The sequence below is a fragment of the Leguminivora glycinivorella genome, chromosome 4 (assembly GCF_023078275.1).
Source record: "Leguminivora glycinivorella isolate SPB_JAAS2020 chromosome 4, LegGlyc_1.1, whole genome shotgun sequence".
NCBI lineage: Eukaryota > Metazoa > Arthropoda > Insecta > Lepidoptera > Tortricidae > Leguminivora > Leguminivora glycinivorella.
This window is the reverse complement of record NC_062974.1, coordinates 27,015,872-27,040,509: the sequence shown is the minus strand read 5'-3', so window position 1 is coordinate 27,040,509 and position 24,638 is coordinate 27,015,872. Positions and strand designations below refer to the sequence as shown.

Genomic DNA, 24,638 nt, shown 5'->3' with positions numbered 1-24,638 from the left:
ACGGCCAGAGACCCTTTCAACACTGATGGCTGAAGTTGAAGCCCTCGTCAACAGCCGTCCTATCACGTATGTATCGGTAGATCCTAACTATCCTGAAGCTCTGACCCCCAATCACTTCTTGATTGGTACGTCCTCAAATGGACCAGCGTTTGGTAAGTACGACAATGGCGACCTCCAGTTAAGACGTCAGTGGCGGATAGCGCAACGTCTAACTGATATGTTTTGGGCACGTTGGCTCAAGGAGTATTTGCCAACACTTCTTCCGCGACAAAAATGGACGCGCGAAAATCGCTCCTTACAGGTAGGAGATTATGTAATTATAGTCGAACCTAACTTAGAACGTGGATCATGGCGGCACGGAATAGTGAGTGCGACACACGTTGGTAATGATGGGCGTACTCGCGTTGTTGACGTCCGTACGCGCACGGGCATTTTACGCCGCCCCGTCACACGCGTCGCCTTACTTGCACCAGAGATGGCTCGTGATGACTAGTCATCACTAAGGGGGTGGGATTGTAGGCGACGCATATATGTTTTATGTGAACTGTACGTTAGGATTTATTTATTAAGTTTGTTTACTTATTTTGGTACATGTAACGCCATCTAGATTAAAACTTTGGAATTAAAGCTACATAAAAACAATGGTGGGTAGCGAGCCCAAGTCATGCGCTGCACCTAAGTAAAATGAAGGTAGTTGTACATTTCGCGAACTGAGACCCGCCGCGTTGACTCCTCGCTCGTACCACGGTTTTTGGCATCGTATTTTAAGAATTATGCGTTTAATTTAACCTGTCACCTACACACGAGAATTAAAATACATTTTCACCCGTGTGTAACACAAAACATTTCCCCTCACATAGTATATTACGATACAAGTGCGTAAAAAAGGGAGGTCGAAACGAGTGGCGATAAATTAAAACACGACCGAAGGGAGTGTTTTAAATCGACACGAGTTACGAATTTCCTTTTCGCACGTGTATCGTACGACGTTTTTCAGTACAGATGAGCCTCCGAAGTTTCGACCTGGCATATAATGAACCACTTCTCGCACTAGTGCCTAAAAAAACTCCATCTGTACTGAAAAATACGTTTTTACCCGCTGGTATGAAAGGTCAAAACACCTGTTTCCGAGCCAGTGAGGGGAAAATAAAAAAATACTCATTTTGGAAAAAATACTTTTCATTTTCTTACATTTACTGTTAAATTTGAACTCACCTTATTTTTAACTAAATTTACAAACTCAACTAAATTTCACAGCTTCCTCATGCAGTGCCTCAAATATTACGAGATAAAAGACTAATTTTCAAAATCCGCCCGTAACTAAACGCTTTTTGTTCAAACACAATTTCATGACATCACTATGCTTTCTCCTTACGAAACTACACGCAATAATACTATCCTTATCGAAACGTCATATCTCTCAATTATATTATTCGAATATAAACTTAATTCTTGAGTACACACGGTACCTTTTAATTTGGAATAATGGATTGAGATATGAGGTTTAGAAAGTAATTTATTGATATCAAGCTACTCTCGTTTTTAATCTGTATTCGGCATGTACTACTGTTATATTCACATGGTTTACATAACAATAGCGCGCCACATGCGACTATTTATAAGTAGCGCATCGAGATTCATAGTAACAATACGCGGAGACAGGTCACATAATATTGGCCAGTCGTCAAACTCGCGAAGCGATGTCAATAACTCCCTCGAACGTGCTTAACGTGACTTCAATTTGAATTTGGAACGAAATTAAATTCGCGCCATATTTATGGCTTTTAAAAGGAAATCGAGAGTGGCCAGGTATTCGTATTTGAAAATGAGGTTATTTTTAAGGGAAGTGCTTTATTATATAAGAAAATACTTTATTATGCATAAATAAAAGTTGGGAAAACCCTATGCGGGCGATACATGTAAAATACTTCAATCTGCCAACTTCTCTGCTTACCAATGTATCCTAATGCAGATCGTTTGGAAGCCATCGTTGCTGGCGTCCAAGGCCTTGTTTACCACACCCACGGCTCTTCTGATAAATGAAATGTCTATGCACTACAGTATTCGCTTACCGTTGTAGCCTGTGCATCTCCCCGCCGCGGGCGCAGGTCGATGGTTTGGAAACCATCGTCGCCGGCGTCAAAGGCCTTGTTTACCACACCCGCGGCCGACATCTTCGGGCCTGTGGAAAAATAAAAAGATGTGATATGAAAAAAAGTTCAAGCTGTAACGTTAAATGTTTAATTTCACGTTTGTGTAAGTTGTGGTAGGGCATAGCGAATGATATTCCGCTTTATGTGGTAGGGCACAGCACAGCGGATATCATCTCGCTCGAATCTAGAGCAGAGCCCAACTTGGGTAGTTCCTCCGCCTTACAGAAGACCGCAGCCAAATAGCACTAGACCCTACTTATAGTGTTGTGTTCCTGCCGGTGAGTAAGGCTGCCAGAACTCAACGAGGGTGCGGTGTGATGATGACGGGCGGACTTCAGGAACTGACTTATTCCGTCTATTGTCCTTTGAGTCATCGGCAATACGAAACCTCCTTGGAATATGTGCACTCCTGTTTACTCGTACTGTGTATTTAACACGGAAAAAGAGAATGTACAAGTTTCTAAAGTCGCCGTCAATAGAACTTGTGAACAATGTAAACAAACCTTTTAGTCAAAATGTTTTTAATTTTCATTCTTGCTCATCAGATACTGGCTAAATCCATGTGTTATTTAATCAATTCATATCACATTATGATCCTCAACCTTTAAAATAATAAAATTGTGCTAGAATATTGATATTTTATAGAACAGTTTGTTTACACTGTTGACAATTTCTATTGACGGCGATTTTAATAAGGTGGCGACGCGCATGTGACACTCTTTGAGTTGCAGGCGTCCATAGGTTACGGTGACCGCTTTCCATCAGGCGGGACGTGCGCTTGTTAGCCACCGACGTAGTATTAAAAAAAATGTAAGGCCAGTGGACGCTCGGAGCGGAGCCTGGACGTACAGCGGGGCGGGCGAGCGTGCGTCCACCCAAGGCAGCATCGACTCAGGACATACATGCAAATATATCATTCATTCATTCATTCATTCATTCATTCATTCATTCATTCATTCATTCTCTTGTATGAGCTTCAATTGTTTATCAGGCACGCCGCACGCTTCGCCACACTGGCACACCCAATATAAGCGTACATTTTGGCCTTGCAGTAATGTTTTGGTACTTCGGTAAGTAAGGTGTTGTAAAACGTCAAAAAATCATGGATTCAGTAAAAGGAATATAATACTCAATTCAGTATGAGCTAGACGCTAGAAAATAGTTATTTGTTATACAAGGGGGCAAAGTTGTATTTTAACGCCGAGTGTGGAATTGAAAAACGAGCAAGTGAAAGGATTCTATAGTTGAACCACGAGCGAAGCGAGTGGTTCGAGAATAGAATCCTGAACTTGCGAGTTTTTTAACACACGAGAAGTAAAATACATTTGCACCCGAGTGTAACACAAAACTTTTCCCCTCACTATAGCGAGGAAACTACAACGCAAAAAATGCGTTTATCACTGCTTCCAGTAGTTACACAGGTGGTAAATCATCTTTATTACTAGATTCACCCACTTTTATCAATTTTAAAGCAGTTAATTTGACTTTATTCAAGTTCAAATTACTTTACCCACTAGTGGATAAAATGCGTTTTTACCCGCTGGTATTGAAGGACAAAACACGTGTTTCCGAGCTAGTGAGGGGAAAAATTACGTTAGTAAACTCAAGGTAAACTTATGCTAGTATTTGCTAGTATTTAATGTGTGTAAAACTACTGGCAGTGTCAAAACCAGATTAAAACTTCTACAAGTCATAAAATATGAATTGGGTTCTTTTTCGTAGGCTCGATTAGTCACGTGGCCACATTACGCATTGTATTTTATATGACGCCAGAGGTTGTAGAACATAATGTATCTATTACTGACCATTTATTTAAAACTGTGACTCTGACTCATCATCATTACCGTACCTTTTATTTATTTTGGAGTGCTAGAATTGCGTAGTTACAAAGGTAAGGTACTACTGGTACTTACTGCCCATATTTCTTGAGATAAATATATATAATATAGTAGACCAGTATGGGTGATCCGAGGGGCCTCTCCCTCCGATCCGAAGGGCCTGTGGTACAGTTTATAAATAAATATGAATAAATATTAGGACAATCATAGACCTAGCCTCACAGTGAGTGACTAGTACAATATATACCTACAATAGAGGGAGGTACATAGACAAATAAATACTTAAATAAATAGGAAACACCTATCCCAAGAACAAAATATACCCGTGATTATAATTTGCTTGTACATACTTATCTCAATAAAAATCTTTATTTACATGAACACATTTACATAATTTTATAAGATATACCAATTAATAAGGTCCAAACTCGGGGTTTGCCAGCGAGTTATGGAGCGCAGCATATTAGGCGTAAAACCGGAACAAGACAAAAATTGTCGTTGTGGCTCGGAAAGCGGCCGAGCTAAAGTGGGACTGGGCTGGACACGTCTGCCGCATGCCGAGTGAGCTGTGGGCTCAGATTGCCACAGAGTGGCAACCCGGCCTAACGCGAGGATCTGGCAGACCCCGCCGGCGATGGTGGGACGACTTGGATTGCTTCCTTAATAATTGGTCCGAAACTGCCCGAGATCGGGAAGATTGGAAAAAGAGGGGGACATAACAGCTTTGCCCAGCAGTGGGACATAACAGGCTCCCAATCATAATAAAAAAAATAAAGAAAATAATAATACCAATTCATTTCATATCATCTCTCAAACAGTCCATCCACCTTTTAACAAACATGTAAGTACCTGTGATAAACACACGGATTGCCTTTCTAGGATTTTCTCGGGATTTCGTAGACATCGTGACTTAAGCTACATATATTATATACCTACAATAAAAACTCGTAATCAAATAGAACGTGTTTGTTATAGAAACCTCGTGTGTTGACCCTATGCCCGTTCCGGTTCCCAGGCGATTGTCTGTGCGTGTAGTGTGTGCTTATAATTATGTATAAATATGTGTATAGCCTACTTAATAACGAGAAAAACCAGTTTCTCCTATTGTAGACGCTAATATTTTTTTTTAATAATTAGTGCACTTCAGATGTACCAATTTACCGGAAGATATCGGTGTGTCAGTTATTCGCCAGAATCCATACTAATATTATAAATGAGAAAGTGTGTGTGTCTGTCTGTTTGTCCGTCTTTCACGGCAAAACGGAGCAACCAATTGACGTGATTTTTTAAGTGGAGATAGTTGAAGGGATGGAGAGTGACATAGGCTACGTTTTGTCTCTTTCTAACGTGAGCGAAGCCGCGGGCAAAAGCTAAACTATAATTGGCGTACCTATGGACTGAGAGCCCAGAGACGCCAGACCTTCCTCATGTTCTCAAGGATAAATTCTGCCGGCCGTAACTTTTACCAGACACTTGAAAATCTCTCTAACTAACCCTAATTTCTCAAGCTACGGCCGGCGCAAATGGTTAGAAAATGATAATTATGAATTACTAACCGTATTTTCTACCACATACTAAGCACACACACATAGAAAACAGCCTTGAGAATTTAAGGAAAGTTAGTGTTTTTAACGGCCTTCCAAATCTCAAAGCAAGGGGTTATCAAGTCGTCTATATGTTTTTTTTTTGTTTTTTTTAATGTTTGTTCCTCGATATCTCCGTCGTTACTAGACCGATTTTGAAAATATTTTTTTTGATTGAATGTATATGCATACAGATTGGTCCCATTCAGAACCCAGTTCTGATGATGGGATCCTGGAGAAATCGAGGGAACTCCTCAAATCTGAAAGGCATACATATGGTGATTTTTGTGTTTTTAAAAGAACAGCATGCATTTACGTACGGAACAGTGACATTTGGTGCAGTGGAACTCCTGATGATGGTCAGAATGGAACTCCTCAAATCTGAACGGCACACTTATAGTGACTTTGGTATTTTTATAAGAACAGCATGCACTTACGTCCAGAACAGTGATATTTGGTGCAGTGGAATTGCTGATGATGGTCAGAACGGAACTCCTCAAATCTGAACGGCACACTTATAGTGACTTTGGTATTTTTATAAGAACAGCATGCACTTACGTCCAGAACAGTGACATTTGGTACAGTGGAACTGCTGATGAAGAGTGAGCCGCTCCTCGTTAGAGTTCCGTTCTGATAATCATTCTCATCTGTAAGTACTTCAGAATCATCCAGATTTCAAAATTGGTTCAGAAATGACGGAGATATCGAATAACAAACATTAAAAAATATACAGACGAATTGATAACATAATCCAACATTTGAAAGTATTTATCACCAGAACCCCAAAGGAAGGCGGTTTTTTTTTTCTTAAAAATTATTTAGAAAAACTTTGTAGCAAAAAATGGCCGACGGGCCAAACTATAATATGCAGACATTAAACGTCGATACGAACTCTACATTATCCCAAAGTTTCATTCTTAAGAAAATGAGGAAGGTCTGGCGGCTCTGGGCTCTTAATCCACTAATTTGACAATTATTTTGACCATCTTAACTTCACAGCTTGTGTAAGGTACAAGGGTATATACCTACATGACTCGATCGATATCGACTCACACAAAAAGAAATTCTAATTTTTTTTCTAAAACTTTCAAGAAAAGAACTTTTTTTCCTATTTTGTTAGGATTGAATTTAGATTGGAGTTAATCTGTACGTAAGGAGTAAGACATACGTCGAACCCCAAAAGACTAAAAATAGTAGAACATAATCATTGTAGCTCTTATAGATCTCTGTTTGGGTCGAAGGTTAGCTGGTAGAGAATGCCTTCTGGCATTAAATTCGCCTTTTGTACATTTTTTTACTTTGCAATAAAGTATAAATAAATAAATAAATTGTATCAAACTGTAGCAGCAAAGTGTACAAAGGGCTAATAGTATTGATTGGGCATGCGCAAGAGCGGATCGATCTCCGTTCCGGTGACCGCGCACCCATAATGACGAGTATAATGACAGGCTGACGGGTAACGCCCTGCAACTGTTGCAGTCGGAAACGAGGTAGGAATCGATCATTTGAGAGTTCACACAAGTCACTGGGAGTAGGGATTTATATTTTTGAACTGAATTGTGATAGTTGTCAAAACACTATCCTTACAGTTACTCAGAGTAATCTATCTAATTAGTTATAATATGTACAATTGCACAGTGAGCTGCAAAAGTGCATGGCGAATTTATAAATGAATTAATTCTTAATTTCATACAGTATAATCAAGAATACTATCATGGTGATATGACATGAAATATACAAACAATAAAAGAAAATTAAAATTTTGAAAAAACCCCCGACCGCGACATAGTGGACCGATTTTCATGAAACATGGCTAAGAACACTCCCGACTAACTCAGCTTTCAAACAAAAAAAACTAAATCGAAATCGGTTCACCCGTTCGGGAGCTACGGTGCCACAGACAGACACACATACAGACAAACAGACAGACAGACAGACAGACAGACAGACAGACAGACAGACAGACAGACAGACAGACAGACAGACACGTCAAACTTATAACACCCCGTCGTTTTTGCGTCGGGGGTTAAAAAGGAAACGTATGCCATTAGGTACCATCAAATCAGGCCCGTTAAATGAATCCTGCATTGAACGATCTACTTAGGTTTTCGATATACGTCAAGATTTGCTCTCAGATTCAAGATTATTGGTACTTTTAATTCAGGGTTCTAAAACATCCTGACAATCCCTCAGTCCTCCCAAATCCTTACAAAGGACCAAAAATCCTGACTAGTTAAGAAAGATCCTGACACAAGGCATAAGGTATTTTGTGTAAGGTCTACGTTTAAAGTCTCATCTCGTCTATGAGCCATTTATCGAGTCGAGCTTAACTTACATAAATATATTTTTCCCCTCACTAGCTCGGAAACACGTGTTTTGTCCTTTAATACCAGCGGGTAAAAACGCATTTTATCCACTAGTGGGTAAAGTAATTTGACCTTGAATAACGTCAAATTAACTGCTTTAAAATTCATAAAAATAGGTGAATCTAGTAATAAAGATGATTTACCACCTGTGGAACTACTGGAAGCAGTGATAAACGCATTTTTTGCGTTGCAGTTTCCTCGCTGTAGTGAGGGGAAAAGTTTTGTGTTACACTCGGGTGCAAATGTATTTTACTTCTCGTGTGTTAAAAAACTCGCAAGTTCAGGATTCTATTCTCGAACCACTCGCTTCGCTCGTGGTTCAACTATAGAATCCTTTCACTTGCTCGTTTTTCAATTCTACACTCGGCGTTAAAATACAACTTTGCCCCCTTGTATAACAAATAACTATTTCTTCTTACCGCGACATGCCAGTCTACATTATTACGTTTACAAAGAACTTGTACCAAACAACTAAGTATGATATTAATGAGTAATTATGAATGTGAAACAATTAGCAGTGTAACGTAACACGCAACTAATCTCGATAGTGAAACTGTAGTTGCTCTGATAAGATTCTTTTATGCCGGGATGTTTAACTTCATACAACGAAACAAAATATTAAGTATATTAAAAAACCGTGACACGCCGCCAATACCCAATACCTCCACAATCCTGACAAAAGACTGAGAATCCTGACAAAAAACCGGGAATCCTGACAAAGGACTGAGAATCCTGACAAAAAACCGGGAATCCTGACAAGAACATTTCTTTTTTTTGCCAATAAAAAAAATTTGATTGTTTTAGGGAATTTTAGGTCAATTGTATTCAGAATCACGAGTACTTTCAATCTCACTGGGAGACAAAAAGTGTCCCAGAATTTCCATACATTTTTGTTACTTTCCTCTTTTGTTACCCCATACAACATGTACTGAAGATGGTAACAAAATAAGAAAAAATCGTATGGGACAATTTTTTTTACTACTAGGATTGAAAAATCTAGTAATTCTGAGTAGAAATAGCATATTTTTTTCAAAAATATCACACTTCATAAAAGTGGCAAAAAAAAGAAATGCTCACAAAGGACTGAGAATCCTGACAAAAGACCGGGGATCCTGACATAGGACTGAGAATCCTGACAAAAGACCGGGAATCCTGTCAAAGGACTGAGAATCCTGAGTTAGGAAAGGTCCTGATGTACGAGTATGACAATCCTGTGTCGCCTTATATAACAGGCCTTTGCATCTATAACAGATGATTCAAGCAGCATCCTTGCGACACTTACGTTCGTGGCTGTATAGCCCAATTCGAGAGAGGATCCCTCGTCCGCACACATGGCAGGTGTATGCTCCCCCAGATGGGCGGGGGTTAGAGGCCTGCTCGTGACGCCTCATGCGTTTATCATTCAAGGAGGAGAACCAGGCGTTGTCGTGCTTGGATTGACCGTCATGGACAACACGGCGCCACGTGGGTCGGTCTTCGGCCAGCCGCTGCCACTGGTTGCATGGAATATCAAATGTGACCATGTCACGCTTCACGCAATCTTTAAAGCGTAGCATTGGCCGTCCGACCGGTCTCTTTGCATCTGCAACCTCTCCCAGCAGGATTTGACGTGGTAAACGAGTCTGCTCCATTCGATACACATGCCCGAGCCACCTCAGTCGCCTCTTCTTTAGTATGGCTGTGATACTAGGAAGCTGTGCCTCGGCTAGAACAGACTCGTTTGTCACGCGATCCTTCCATGTGATGCCCAGTATGCTCCGCACACAGCGCATGTGAAAGGAGTTCAGCCGGCGTTCTTGTTTTGCGTACGATGTCCAAGTTTCCGCTCCGTACAGAAGTGTACTTAGGACACATGCTTGGTAAATGAGCATTTTCGTTTTTACCGTGAGATGTTTATTGTCCCAAGCCCTTGTACGGAGCCTCCCGAACGTTGTGGCCGCTTTACCGATGCGGGAGTCGATCTCCGCGTCAAGCGAAAGATTGCACGACACAAGCGAGCCAAGGTAGCAAAACTTGCTGATCACCTCTAGAGATGCACCGTTAAGCACGATAGTTGGCTGTTCTGAACATCCTTGCGCTAGTATGACGGTCTTCTTGGCATTAACCGACATGGAAAAGAGGTCGCACGCTTTTTGAAATTTGTCCATGATGGTCTGCAGTTGAGACTCACTGTGAGCGACGAAAGCAGCGTCATCAGCAAAGAGAAGGCTATCCACAAAAAAGTCCTTTCTATGTCGTTTGGACTTAAGCCTAGCAAGATTGTACATCTGACCATCGGCTCTTGTATACAGGTGTATCCCCTGTAGATCATCTCCAAAAGCAACCTTCAAGAGTACAGAAAAGAATATTCCGAAGAGAGTAGGTGCCAGTACACAACCTTGACGAACGCCACGGCGTACGTCGAAAGGAGCCGATGTTTCGCAGTTGTGAAGGATTGTGGCTTCCATACCCTCGTGGAATGACTGCACTATCTTCAGGAGCTTTGGAGGGCAACCGATATTGACAAGAACCGAATAAAGCCCCTCTCTACTCACAGTGTCAAATGCCTTGTTGAGATCGACAAATGCTACGATAAGAGGACTGCTTTGCTCCCTACACTTTTCCTGTAACTGTCTGAGTGAAAAAATCATATCGACAGTTGACCGTTGGGCCCGAAAACCGCATTGTGCCTCTGGATATACGCGGTCAGCCAGCTTCTGTAGTTTGGCTAAGGTAGCCCTAGCAAAAGCTTTGCCGACTATGCTGAGGAGGGATATTCCGCGGTAATTGTTACAATCACCGCGGTCGCCTTTGCCTTTGTAAAGAGTGACGACATTAGCATCGCGCATATCCTGAGGCACGCAGCCTTGTTCCCAGCATTTGGTCAGGTGGTTATGAAGGACAGGAAGGATGCACTTCAACTTGACGATTTCGGTGTACACTTCGTCTTTGCCCGGACTTTTGCCATTTTTTAGCTGCTTGACGGCCAGGTAAAGTTCCTCTACGGTAGGTGCGGAGTCCAACTCGTGCCAAGTGTCCAGGGTCGGCATTAATCCTGCAGTTTCTGGTTGAATGTCGACTGGGCACGAGTATAGCCCGGTGTAATGTTCCACCCATCTTGCCATCTGACGGCTGCTGTTTGTTATGACAGAGCCGTCAGCCTCTTTTAGAAGGGCCGTCTTTTTTGTAGGAGGTCCAAGAGCTCGCTTAATACCCTCATAAACACCACCCATGTTTCCTGCGTCTGCGCTTGCCTGAATTCCTTGGCAGAGTTCTGTCCAGTATGCGTTTGCATAAAAACGAGAGCTGCGCTGGAGTGAGGCTTTCGCCTTTTTGAGCTCTTCTCGTGCAGAATCACAGGGATTAAGGCGGAAATTTATGAAAGCTTGCCGTTTCAAGTTAATAAGGGGAAGTAAGTGCTCCTCGTTTTCAAGTATCCAGTCGTGAGACTTTGCCTTTTGATAACCAAAAACCCTCCCCGCAGCGTCTGTGAGAAGAGACTTAATCATTTCCCACTCGGCTTGCGCTGATACGGAACTGTCCCAATTCGCAATTTCGTCACGTACTGCAGCACTGAATAATTCCACTGCTTCCAGGTCCCGGGTCTTAAAAAGATTAATCCTCTTTCGGCCAAGAGGCTTAGCAGAATGGATCCTTTTTGGGACTAGTCGGACCTTGGTGGAAACCAAACTGTGGTCTGTATCGCAATCAGCGCTGTGGCACGTCCGCGTGTGAAGTGTTTCGCGCAGGTCTCTTCTTCTAGTAAGGGCAAGGTCCAACTGATGCCAGTGTTTTGAGCGGGGGTGCATCCAAGAGACTTTTCGCATCCATTTTCCTTTAACACTTTCGCTACCAAGAACCCGACTGTCGGGTACACCGCTCGTAGAAGCGTAGCCGATTACATGGGTTTCCCCGTATGTAGCGAAAATGTCGTAGCGCCGCGTAGAGCCCGGTTTCGAAAGTGTTAAAAAATGTATTGGTGACGCATAGTTCATACTTAGAGCAGAACTCCAACAATCGTTGTCCGTTGTCGTTGAGCTTACCGACACCATGCGCACCTAGGCAATCAGGCCAGTCAGTATTATCCTGACCGACCCTAGCATTGAAGTCGCCCAATATATGTAGCCTGTCGCATGGACGCACCCCGCGGAGTACTTCATCAAGCTGGTTGTAGAATTGATCCTTGGCCTCGGATGTGGAATGAAGCGTCGGTGCATAAGCGGAGATCAAGGTAACATAGCCGCTTTTTGTATTAAGACGCAAGACCATGATGCGCTCAGATACACCTACTGGTGTCTCAATAGCATCAATAAGTTGATTACGGACCGCAAATCCTACACCATGCTCCCGTGTTTCCGTGGAACTCTTGCCCTTCCAGTAAAAAGTGTAGTGAGCTTCCCGTAAAGAGCCTTCGTCCTCAATCCTGGTCTCCTGTAAAGCTGCAATATCAACTTTTAACCTATTGAGCTCCACGTCGATATTGTAGGTCTTTCGCAGATCTTGTGCGATATCAAGGTTTTCACAGGAATTCGGAAAACCCGTCCTCATTGTTCGGACGTTCCATGTCGCATAGCGCATGTAGGAAGCGTTGATATTGGGTTTAAATGTTTTGTTTTGATTCTGAGCAGGTGGTCGGTTTTACAGCGCTAACGCCCGGCTGTTAAGCTTATGTTCTGTTCACCCAGACAAAACAAGTTAACGCTGAGGCGGATCAGTACCTTATTGGTCGAGGATTGCTCAACTTGAAGCAGGCGGTAACTGATCAGTGGACCTTCGATGGATCCTCCTACTGTCGGGAGTGGCCCCTGGCGCCCGCACATACGACGCCTATTCGTGCGGGCTTATAACCGGTAACTGCCACTCCCCGTGTTGTTTCCCCCATGCACGGCAGGTGGGCGAAGTGCCCTCTCCGCGGATGCTGCTGCGCCTGGGACAGACGACTTTATGGCAATACGGGCTTGCCCAGCACCCATACCACCCTCTCTCTCCTCCCCGACATGTTCCACAGGAATGACGAGTCAATACGTGTGGTGTCGGTTTGGCCGCAGGTGCCTGGCTTGCGCCTCAACGGTGGCTCCAGATCCGGGTTTTATATTAGTTTTCCTTCTTTTTGGAGACTCGATGTCATCGTCTCGGGGCTTAATATCCCATACGAAATACTTTGGCCTTAATCCATTAGTCGCCTCTTACGACACCCACGGGAAGAAAGGGGTGGTGTTATTCTCACCCGACACCACACGGAAATGTGTCGCCTTAGGTCTCTTTTAAATATCTAAGTTAAATTACTTATGTCTTTTTATCGAAATATTTAAGTCAGTCTACATTATTACATACGTGTACAAACATCTTGTACCAGTTGTTACCAAATGGCCAAGTATGATATTAATGAGTAAATATGAATGATACATTTAGCAACTTAACGAACAATGCGCGCACGCAATGATCTTGATAGTTAAACTATAGGTATTTACTATATATAATAAAATATAAGATTATTTTATGCCAGGATATTTAACTACACACAGTGCCTGGTTCAACTTTTTATACGTTCAATATTAAGTTTAAAAATAGAAAATTACTACGTCTCACTCACTGACTGAGACGAGGTCTCACTAAATTCAACTCACGGTTTCTGGATTGATAAGCGCACTGCCATCTGAGCCACCAAATCTCATGTGTATGAGACTAACTATGAAGTAAGCGAAACTTTCCACCATATAGGTCAGTGAGACCTGGCCCCGTAGCCGAATGGCATTTCTCCGACGCCAAACGAAAGCGATACGCCGCTGGCTCTGTCGCGCCAATACGCAAGCGCGATAGAGATAGATATCTACTAGCGCTTCGTTTCGTGAGCGTTTCGTGAGCGATTGTGCCATTCGGCTAGCCACCCTGTAGCGACATCTACCGGGGGAGCACTTCTTAAACGTTACGTTAAATAAATTGGTTTTAGATGAGATATGGATTCTATTCGTGTATTTCCGATAGGTAATAAAATAATGTCGATTCGAATCTAAGTCGATCAAATAAAAGCAAATGTCATCAGGCCGACCCTCATGCTTATTTAGAACAGTAGTGGACTATTATTTATTACTAATATTATAACCTCTTAGAAGAAAATATTTCAGCGTAACTCGTTTTAAACAACGTTTCCATAAAATATAAATTGCCTCCACATGCAAATGCATCTTAAAGATAAATATTATACACAGATGTCATATATACCATTTATTTAAAATATATTAATCTTCAATAACAAAAGAAAACTTACGAAATATGAAAAATACAAAATACATACAATAGATATTACCTACGTTTACTTTGCAGTGTAGTAAGCACGTAGCAGGTTAATATAATGTAAGTTCATGAACTCACGTGTTCTGTTCTGTATGACGAATTGAAAAATGTATGAGATGTGAAATTCACACAGTTACTTGAGAGGCCAATTCGAACAACATTTTAATGTAATTTTATACCATTTTCTCATAAGTCCCTCTTGAATTTTAATAGCGAGAACGAAACGAGAAAATCAGAATCACATTTTTAGAGTTGAAATTAGTTCCGGGTATGAGTAATTATGAGTATATCACGCAGGTGCAGTCACGGTGCAGGTAACTAATGCATTAGGTATGCTAGGTTTACTATTGGCTATGTGAAGTAAAAAAACTGTAAGTACTTTCATTGGGTTTAAGAGATGGTTACTAAAACAGTAACGAATTCCAAAACTACAAAGTATTTTTATAGGCAGCAAATGAACAGACGATCCGCCTGATGGGAAGCAACCTCAGGGGAGCCACTTATGCGTTGCCGACCTTTGAGAACCCTAATTACCTGCTTCTTGAAGAACCCCATGTCATAGCGCAAGAGGAACACCTCAGAGGGTAGCTCATTTCACAACTTGCACGTTCTGGGCAAAAACGAGTGAGGAGCCCGTTTGTTCTTGGTCTGCCACGTGTCGATAAAGTGAGGATAAACTTCGGTAGGTTACCTACTTTAAGGATAGTGTTGGACCAAAGTTTCAATATACAAGCAGTTTCAGATGATTGCTCGTCTAGAACCTTTCGGCTTCACCGAAATTGTGGTTTCGAGTATTCGACCGAATTTTCGGCCATATTTCAATAACATTCCGTGATTCAGTTTCGGACAAAATTCTAATTCAGTCGGACTAGAAAATGTCTTCACAGTAGTTTTTAATGATGTAAACACATTATAAACGCCAGTGACGTGACGTAGTCAGCCTGATGATATGATCATGATAATGGCATTACGATTTATGCTTCCGCTTACATAGTGTATTATAACTAGGTACAGTTCTAAAGAGCATCTTAACGAGATTTAAATTTTATTTTACTTTAGTTTATCTAGTACTAGACAATTGTTCTATTTGGGCCAATTTTTCAAAGTTGTCCACCCCACTTTTTTTGTAACATGGGTAGTTAACGCGATGCATACTCAGAATCGAGAGCTCTTTCGATTCTGATAGGAGAAAAAAAATGGCCCAAAGATTCCATACATTTTTTCGAACCTTCCATTCCGTTACCGCCATACAAAATCTATGAAAAATGGTAACGGAATGGGAAAAAAACCTTGGGACACTTTTTTTCTCCTATTAGGATTGAGAGAGCTCGCGATTCTGAGTGGAAAACACATAAAAATTTCCAAATCCAAAAAAAAGTGTGGTGGACTTTGAACAAAATGGACCATTTAATTTACAAGTTTAAATCCTCGTAACGTGACTGAGCACGTATATAACATATTGCACGTGTTTTTTTCTTATTTTACCTGTCACAATATCCACTAGCGCGCGATTCATGTCACGCATATTAGGTATTTCTAAACTTCTATTTATAAAGTCTGATAGAAACCGGAGTTCGGTATTATGTATTATTAGATTTATTAGTTTATTATGGAAACAGAGAATCCACATTTTCTTTGTAAGTTGTCCCACAGTGGTTTTTTGACTAAATTAAATGAAACCTCGGCCTAAATACTATTTATGATGCCGAAACTTTTAAATATTTCAGTCGTATACTAATGATAATACATACATACATACATACAATCACGCCTGTATGCCATAAAGGGGTAGGCAGAACACATGAAACTACTAAAGCTTCAGTGCCACTCTTGGCAAATAAGGGGTTGAAAGAAAACAACAGGTTGCCAGCCTCTCGCCTACGCCACAATTTAATGATAATAATGTATCCCTTAAGTCCCTAAACTATAAGATTAAGCAATGAAATCGAGTTATCTAGGTAAAAAGTGAATGCAACTCGGTGAACTATCAGATGTCTTAACCTCAATTTACTAATGATATTACTAAACAAAGATGAGGAAAGATCCAATTATTCTAAGCTAATTTTCTTTAACCAACATCAAACAAAGAAAACTATTAAGTCCTTGGTGAATCATTTATTTTTTATACCAAGTAAAAAAATATTGATCAAAAGAAATAATTCAAAAATACATACGCTCAAATCCACAGCGCATGCTTCGTCATATACCAGAGTGTTCAACCACCTAAGGTTTCGTCAATGTGTAAGGTTTATGCTAATAAGGTAGTCATTTTAAGAGTACTTAAAGCAAATAAGTACCTATACAGTAACCCCCCTTTTTCATAAACGTTCACTAAAGTTATCAATCCGATAAAATTCGTTTGGCCCTTTCTATCACACGGAAAGAGACAAACTAACTTTATCGGCTTGATAACTTTAGTGTACATACATACATACATACATACATACAATCACGCCTGTATCCCATGAAGGGGTAGGCAGAGCACATGAAACTACTCAAGTTTCAGTGCCACTCTTGGCAAATAAGGGGTTGAAAGAAAACGAAACTGTGACATTGCAGTGACAGGTTGCCAGCCTCTCGCCTACGCCACAATTTAACCCATATCCCACAGTCGCCTTCTACGACACCCACGGGAACTTAGTGTACGTTTATGAATAAGGGGGTAAGTATTTAGTAGTTACAGCCTGGCAAAAAAGAGTATAAATTAAAAATTTGCAACATTGTAGTGTCGTCTCGTTTCCTCACAATCATTGTTTTGAAAAGGGCAGCACTACGATGTTGCCACTATTAAATTTCAATTATTTTTGACAGACGGCACGTCAGAATTTCCATTGAGTGCCAATGATATATGTCAGGATTTTTAATCCTTAATCAGGATTGCGAAGGACTTCGCGATTGTCAGGACTTTTAGAAACCTCCTAAGCACTAGAAAAAGCTAAAAGATTGGATTTGTATATGGTGGCTTAATACGGAGGCCAAAAAAAAACTGTAAGGTACAGCGGGGCAAATCTCGACTGGGGGCATTGTACCTTAGTGTATATTTTTGGATGTCTGGACTTTGGTCAGGATGTGGCACTTTTTCACATGGCATGGCAACCTTAGTAGGTAGTTATGTAGTGCATTTAAATAGAATGCTATGGTGTAACCAATTAAAAAAACTACTAAACTAAATTATTTGAAAATGTATCAATTTATACTTTCGTTAAATTTACGTCTATGCAGCACTTGCAACAATGCACATTAATTAGTAATCATTACTTAACTGTAGATGAAAGAAATGTGCGTTATGTGAGATTCACTTGCGATTTCTGAACCACGAACTGTTTTGTGTTCAATATTTAAGTTGTATTATTACTAATATTGTTAGATTTTTAATTAAATATCAGAACATGGTACATGGAGGTATTGATAAAAACTGACTAAACTAAAGTATGTGTATTTATTTGATTAAGGAACCTAATGGAACTTCAAGCTATAGCCGGACTCCATACTAAATTTCATCTAAATTGGTTCAGACGTTTAAGAGAGATGAGTTAATCTACAGACATTGGTTTATTTAGTCGACAAACATTATGATGATGTAGTAATTTTAAGAGAGATTTCATTATTTACCTAAACTTATACCTATTCAAAATCTAATAACATGTAAAAATCCTATAAGATAAGATACACATGAAGTCCACATTTTTTGTCACAAAATTATATTTGTTAACTGTGTCAATAGAGTAACTATTTAGGCACTATTAGTCCTAGTTAATCCATAATAAATTAAAATCTAATAAACTTACTTTAATTAAGAAATCCAATCAAATTCCCATGTCACTTAAATCCAACAAGAAACAACACAAGAACTTTGACACACACTATTCTCAAAATGTATTAATCTAACTTCAACCAGACAAAAAATCTTGTCACAAGATCACCATATAAAAGACTCTTAACTCAAACACAAAAATCTTGTCACAGACACACGTAACACAAACCACGTTCAAACGTAACAATTGACGTAAAACGAAACGTAACAAGACGGAAAGCGTGTTCCCGCGCACCTGTCTCGCGGTACACTGCGCGCGCACCTATACTTCACCGCGGTCAAGGACCTACAACACCATACTACAGTTAAACTAGCTAAATCCAACCTTACCACCCACCAAGTAATGGCTGCGCCGAGCGCATGTAAAGTTTGCTAAAAACACACCTTAGCAAAGTTAAGAAATATGAATATACAAGCTATATTCAACCTTTAACCTTTGTAAGAATGTGTGATTGAGTGTAAAAAAATGTGGTTCTGCAATACCTGTTTGAACGGAGGAACATACCATGAACTTTAATCAAGAAATAGTTTATAGCGAATTCTGTACAACGAATTTTGAGAGGAAAATTGTGTGAGAAAAATTGCAACTGTGTTGTAAATGTGGGTAACTATGGAAACTAGCAATGTAAATAAAGCTAGTCTTGGTTTGTTTAGGTGCATTGAAGTGTGACTGGAAGTATAAACAACTTTTTGTTTGGGTGGGGGAAAAGGTATTGTAATACTTGTACCTAATTTGAATACGATTTATAAAAATTGTTTTAGGTAGCCAAATTGCGTTGCGTTATTAGCATTTGATAAAATAATAAATCTTGCTTTTTTAAGCTGTGGGAAAAAATAAAATCGCATCTTTGTTAATACCTGCTTAATGCATTCAATGTTCTGTTCAAATTATTAGCAATTGAGTAGAATAACCTAACTAGAAAATTTGAATTGTGAAAAAAACCCGACATAGTGGACCTATTTCTATTTTCCACCAAATATGGCATAGAAGACTCCCGACTAATTCAGCTTTGAAACAAAAAAAAACTAAATCTAAATCTGTCGTTCTTACGTCGGGGTTAAAAATGCACCTATTTAGCAATCAACTAGTTATTACCAGGGGCGGCTCACTCCGCGATCCTTTCGCCGCGCTACAAGTACATGCCAGCGGCCGCGAGTTCGCGGCCCATTCAGTGACGACGACCTTCGCGCGTCGCAATAGAATTCAATGTCGTCTGCACGCGTGCGGTCCGTTTGTTAATGTAGGTAAGAATTTAGAATGGCGGCGTTTTGTGAACATCAAAGGAGTGAGCCTTCTGTACTTGTACTATTATATATTCTGTGTTATTACCTAGGTCCATTTAGTGAATGGACGGCATATTGGCTGTATGAAACCGGTTTAGTGTAATGGTTTGATTATGAGTGCATTTATTATAGTAGATACTCGTACAGATGATTTATAATGACGATTGAATGACGTTTTCAACTGCGTTTTTCATACAATAAACGTACGTACTTATTTTGAAATATCGCGCACCGCAGTTATCAACTTATCAAGCAGCAAAAGATATTCAGCAGATAATTAATGGTTAGTTTTATAAGAGCTGTAATGTAAGATTAATTAAATAAATAAATAAATAAATATTCGGGACACATTACACAGATCAACCCCCCCAAACTAAGCAAAGCTTGTACTATGGGTGCTAAGCGACGATATACATACTTAAATAGATAAATACATACTTATATACACAGAAAACAACTCAGGAACATATATCTGTGCTCATCACACAAATAAATGCCCTTACCGGGATTCGAACCCAGGACCGCGGCTCAGCAGGCAGGGTCACTACCGACTGAGCCAGACCGGTCGTCAGAAATTTGGAAGATACAAGCACAGGCCAGAGTAATACACAAGTTAAGAAATTATAAGCATACTTTGTTTGACAGACAGCGTCAGGACTTTTCCGGACCTATCAGGATATTTAATCTTTTACAAGGATTGCGGTGAGTTCGGCAAGTATAAAGAAACCTTCAATAACAGCTACAATTTTGAAGGAAAGGAATGAAATTGCCCTTTTTGTCATTCCTTTCCTTTTTGAAAATTCAATTACTGAAAATTCCAACGTCCCCACCGTGAAAGGTACCCACCTTGTGACCCACGTTATAGGGCAGTAAAAATCCCGGTTTTACGATTATTAGCCCATATCTTGCAAAACTTTAGCTAAGATGACTATCTTATTTACTTATACCTACTTAGCCCGTCATGATTAGCACTAACACCAGTAACAGCTATACTTCTAAAACAACTCATAACCCCATGTTTCCTTAGGAATGTATGTTTTCGTATCTAAGGTATAAGCACGGTTCGACATATGGGACATGGCACAGACATATTACTGTAGATCGTGCAACATAAAACATAAGCGATAGCGCGCGAGAATTCATTTATAGTTAATATTAATTACCTACATTATAAACACATTTGACTAAACAAAAATACATATAATAAATAATAATAATAAGCAATTACAATAAAAAATTGAAATGAAATTACAAAACCGGCCAAGAGCCGGTAGGGTTCCGTAGTTTTCCGTATTTTTCTCAAAAACTACTAAATCTATCAAGTTCAAAACAATTTTCCTAGAAAGTCTTTATAAAGTACTATTTTTGTGATTTTTTTCATATTTTTTAAACATTGGGTTCAAAAGTTAGAGGGGGGGGACGCACTTTTTTTTCCCTTAGGAGCGATTATTTCCGAAAATATTAATATTATCAAAAAATTGGCCAAGAGCGTGTCGGGCCACGCTCAGTGTAGGGTTCCGTAGTTTTCCGTATTTTTCTCAAAAACTACTAAACCTATCAAGTTCAAAACAATTTTCCTAGAAAGTCTTTATAAAGTACTATTTTTGTGATTTTTTTCATATTTTTTAAACATTGGGTTCAAAAGTTAGAGGGGGGGGACGCACTTTTTTTTCCTTTAGGAGCGATTATTTCCGAAAATATTAATATTATCAAAAAACCGGCCAAGAGCGTGTCGGGCCACGCTCAGTGTAGGGTTCCGTAGTTTTCCGTATTTTTCTCAAAAACTACTGAACCTATCAAGTTCAAAACAATTTTCCTAGAAAGTCTTTATAAAGTTATACTTTCGTGATTTTTTTCATATTTTTATGGTTCAAAAGTTAGAGGGGGGGACGCACTTTTTTTTCCTTTAGGAGCGATTATTTCCGAAAATATTAATACTATAAAAAAACGATCATTGTACAATCGCCCTCGAGTAGGGAAATTGTAGTTGAGAAAATCTAACGATCTATGCCAGTGAAAGCGAATCAAATCGAAAAGCCAACTCACCCTGTCTCCGCTCGGCGAACAGCTGGTCGGTACCGACTCTCCTCGATGGCGGGCTGCTGCTGGAGACGTCGCGGTGAGGGCCTTGATCACCTCAATCGACGATTTTAGCGAGTTTTTGATTTTCGCGACGAACGAGCTTGCGCACCGGGCAATGAGCAGCCATCAAATCGATCTACCTTCAACTGGCTTTTATAAATGTCAAATTAATTCGAAGAAACTACCCTACGTACTGTCGCTAATAGATTTGCGTTCCATTTTACGATATAAGAGAAAGGACATGAATTCAAAAATACCTAAATATATACCTAAACTAAAGTGAGTATGGTGTCCGGATCGATCATTCCGCCCACCAAATACGAAGTATTTTAAGAATAAGCTAGTCTATGGGTAAAGGGCACACCTTTACCAGAGGTCGTTGTATTAGACCTGACTGTGACCGAAGTGTGGCTACGCGGGAAGTTCCGTCCTTGCCCGGATGCAACGATACTATACGACCAAGTGACCAATGAAGCGGTTTCAGTTGTTCATCTTTAATTAATACTAATGCACCGAGCTTGGGCTCATCAATATCTGAATGCCATTTCGCGCGTTGATTCAACGTATGCAAGTACTCTAAATGCCATCGCTTCCAAAAATCGCGGTGAAGTTTCTGTACTAGCTGCCAGCGATTTGAGATGGACATATTCGTTTCGATGGTTGAAGTGTCTACGAGCGAAGTCAAGGGCTCTAAGGTGAGAAAATGTCCCGGCGTTAGCACGGACATGTCATTAGGATCAGAGCTCATCTCACAGAGTGGCCGTGAGTTGAGCGTTGACTCGATTTGAGCTGCCACCGTCAGAAATTCTTCGTAAGTTAAGATTTGGTTTCCTACAACGCGAGCGAGATGTGTTTTAAATGATTTAATATTAGATTCCCACAGGCCGCCGAAATGGGATGCGGCTGGTGGATTGAAAGAGAATTCGATATTCTCACGAGAAACCGCCTCTTGCATGAGTGGCAGCAATGCGTTATAAGCTCCTACGAAATTCGTACCCCGGTCACAATGTATGCGCTGGCAACGGCCACGACGAGCGATAAATCGACGCAAGGCAGCGAGAAAGGCTTCTGTGGTTAGTCCTATAACAAGTTCGATATGAGAGGCCTTAGTCGCGAAACATATGAATAAACATACGTGTGTTTTAAAGGGCCTGGCTCCACGATAACGTTTAATGTACGTGGGAAAGGGACCCGCGAAGTCGACACCTATACACGAGAAAGGCTTTACTTGCGAAATTCGAGTCTTAGGGAGATCTGCCATGCGAGGCACCAAAGGTTTTGGATTAGCGCGAAAGCATTTTATACATTTCGATAGGCGAGAACTAATTACACGTTTAGATGCGAGGATCCAAAAATTTTGTGCGATCAGGAAATGGAGTGTGCGTAACCCCGGATGTTGATTATCATTGTGTACTTGGTCGACAACGAGGTGCGTCATACGGTCCTGGCTGGGGAGAAGTAAGGGGTGCTTGCAATCATAATCAAGTTCGGAGTGAACCAGTCTACCGCCCACCCTCAACAAGCCTGACCTATCGATAAAGACGCTTAGTTTTTTGAATTGCTTGGGCAATTTTTTACCTGTTTTTAAGGCATTAAACTCGTCAGAAAATGACTTTTCTTGAGTTAGTTTTACTAGATGTGTAAGAGCACCGTCGAGTTCCGATTGAACAAGCGGGCCGAAACGTCTACTGTCAGGGGAGCGACAGTTATTTACGAAACGAAGAATGTAAGCGACGACGCGCTTAGTTTTATTCAGACTTGAATGTCTGGATAAGAAATCGTCAAGCTGATTGACAGCAATGAACAGTGTGGTCTGCTTGAGAACACTTCGTTCTTCCGATAGATTCGATTGCGATTCGATGGTTGATGGTGGCTTTGGCCAACAGCTACTGTCAAGCGCTAACCAAGCGGGGCCTGTCCACCATAAAGGGTGGTTTACAAGTTCTCGGACGGTTACTCCGCGAGAGGCACAATCGGCAGGATTGGTTTCTGACGTGACATGGCGCCAATGACCAGCCGGTATTTTGTCCTGTATGTGGCTTACGCGATTACTGACGTAAGTCTTCCAACGATGCGATGGCGAGCGTAACCAGGAGAGTGTTACGGTAGAATCTGACCAACAGAATACGTCTTCAAATTTGATGTCTCTGTCGTAGATCTCCTTTACGTGTACAACGAGGTCTGTCAGCAAAACTGCAGCGCAAAGTTCCAGTCGAGGAATAGAGGTGCGTTTCAAAGGCGAGACCTTGCAGCGTGACATTATCAAATGGGTGGTGATGCTACCATCACCGTGCTCGATGCGAAAGTAAATGACCGCTGAGTATCCTGCTTCAGAAGCGTCACAGAAGCCATGCAGTTGAACACTGCAGGGCTTCGTCGATAGGATGAATCGAGGTATCTCGAGAGACGACAATAACTCGAGATCTGTACGATAACGAAGCCAGCTTTGGTTGATGTTGGGGGGTGCTACCACGTCCCAATCCAGACCAAGAGTCCAAAGATCTTGTATTATGCGTTTAAACGAGAGTGTCAAGGGTGTAAGAAACCCAAGAGGGTCAAATATGCGCGCCAATTCTGAAAGAATGTTTCTTTTGGTGCACTTTTCATGAAGCGGATTGACAGTGAAGGTGAACGCGTCTGTGGACGGGTTCCACTCCATACCGAGCACCTTAACAGGAGATGTCGGTTCCGAATCGAAAGAGAGCGTCTTATTATGACAATGGGCTGGGTCGAGACTCTCGAGCAGACGGGGACAGTTACTCGACCACTTACGGAGTTCAAAACATCCCCTCTCTAAGATCTTTATGACCTGAGACTGAAGGTCGAGCGCTGATTCGACAGATTCAGCGCCTGTCACTACGTCGTCGACGTAAATGTCCCGTTTAAGGACTTCAGCTGCACGAGGATATTCCGTGCCTTCGTCGATGGCTAATTGGACCAATGCACGAATTGCGAGAAAGCTAGATGAAGACATACCGTATGTCACGGTATTTAAGCGAAATTCTTGTATAGGTTCGTCGAGTGAGAACCTGAACAAAATGCGTTGAAGGTCTCGATCACTAAGAGAGACTAAGATTTGTCGATACATTTGACGTATGTCGGCTGTGAAGACAACCGCATGCAAACGAAAACGAAGTAATATCGAAACGAAATCAGATTGCAGTTTCGATCCAACCAGCAACTGATCATTCAACGAGGGACCTCCAGCAGGCTGAGCAGTAGCGTCGAAAACTACCCGCAATTTG

General features: G+C 40.9%; 1 protein-coding gene across 1 annotated transcript in view; it reads right to left on the bottom strand.

Moving 5' to 3' along the window:
- The window catches only part of LOC125225418 (solute carrier organic anion transporter family member 4A1-like), a 142,954-nt gene extending 124,691 nt beyond the window's left edge, over positions 1–18,263 (bottom strand). The window contains exons 1-2 of the mRNA XM_048129130.1: positions 18,002–18,263; positions 2,073–2,182 (exon numbers count right to left, since the gene is read on the bottom strand). Of these exons, the coding sequence (XP_047985087.1) occupies positions 2,073–2,174 (102 nt within the window). The 5' untranslated portion in view covers positions 2,175–2,182; positions 18,002–18,263. The remainder of the gene's footprint in view (positions 1–2,072; positions 2,183–18,001) is intronic.
- Positions 18,264–24,638: the final 6,375 nt, after the last annotated feature.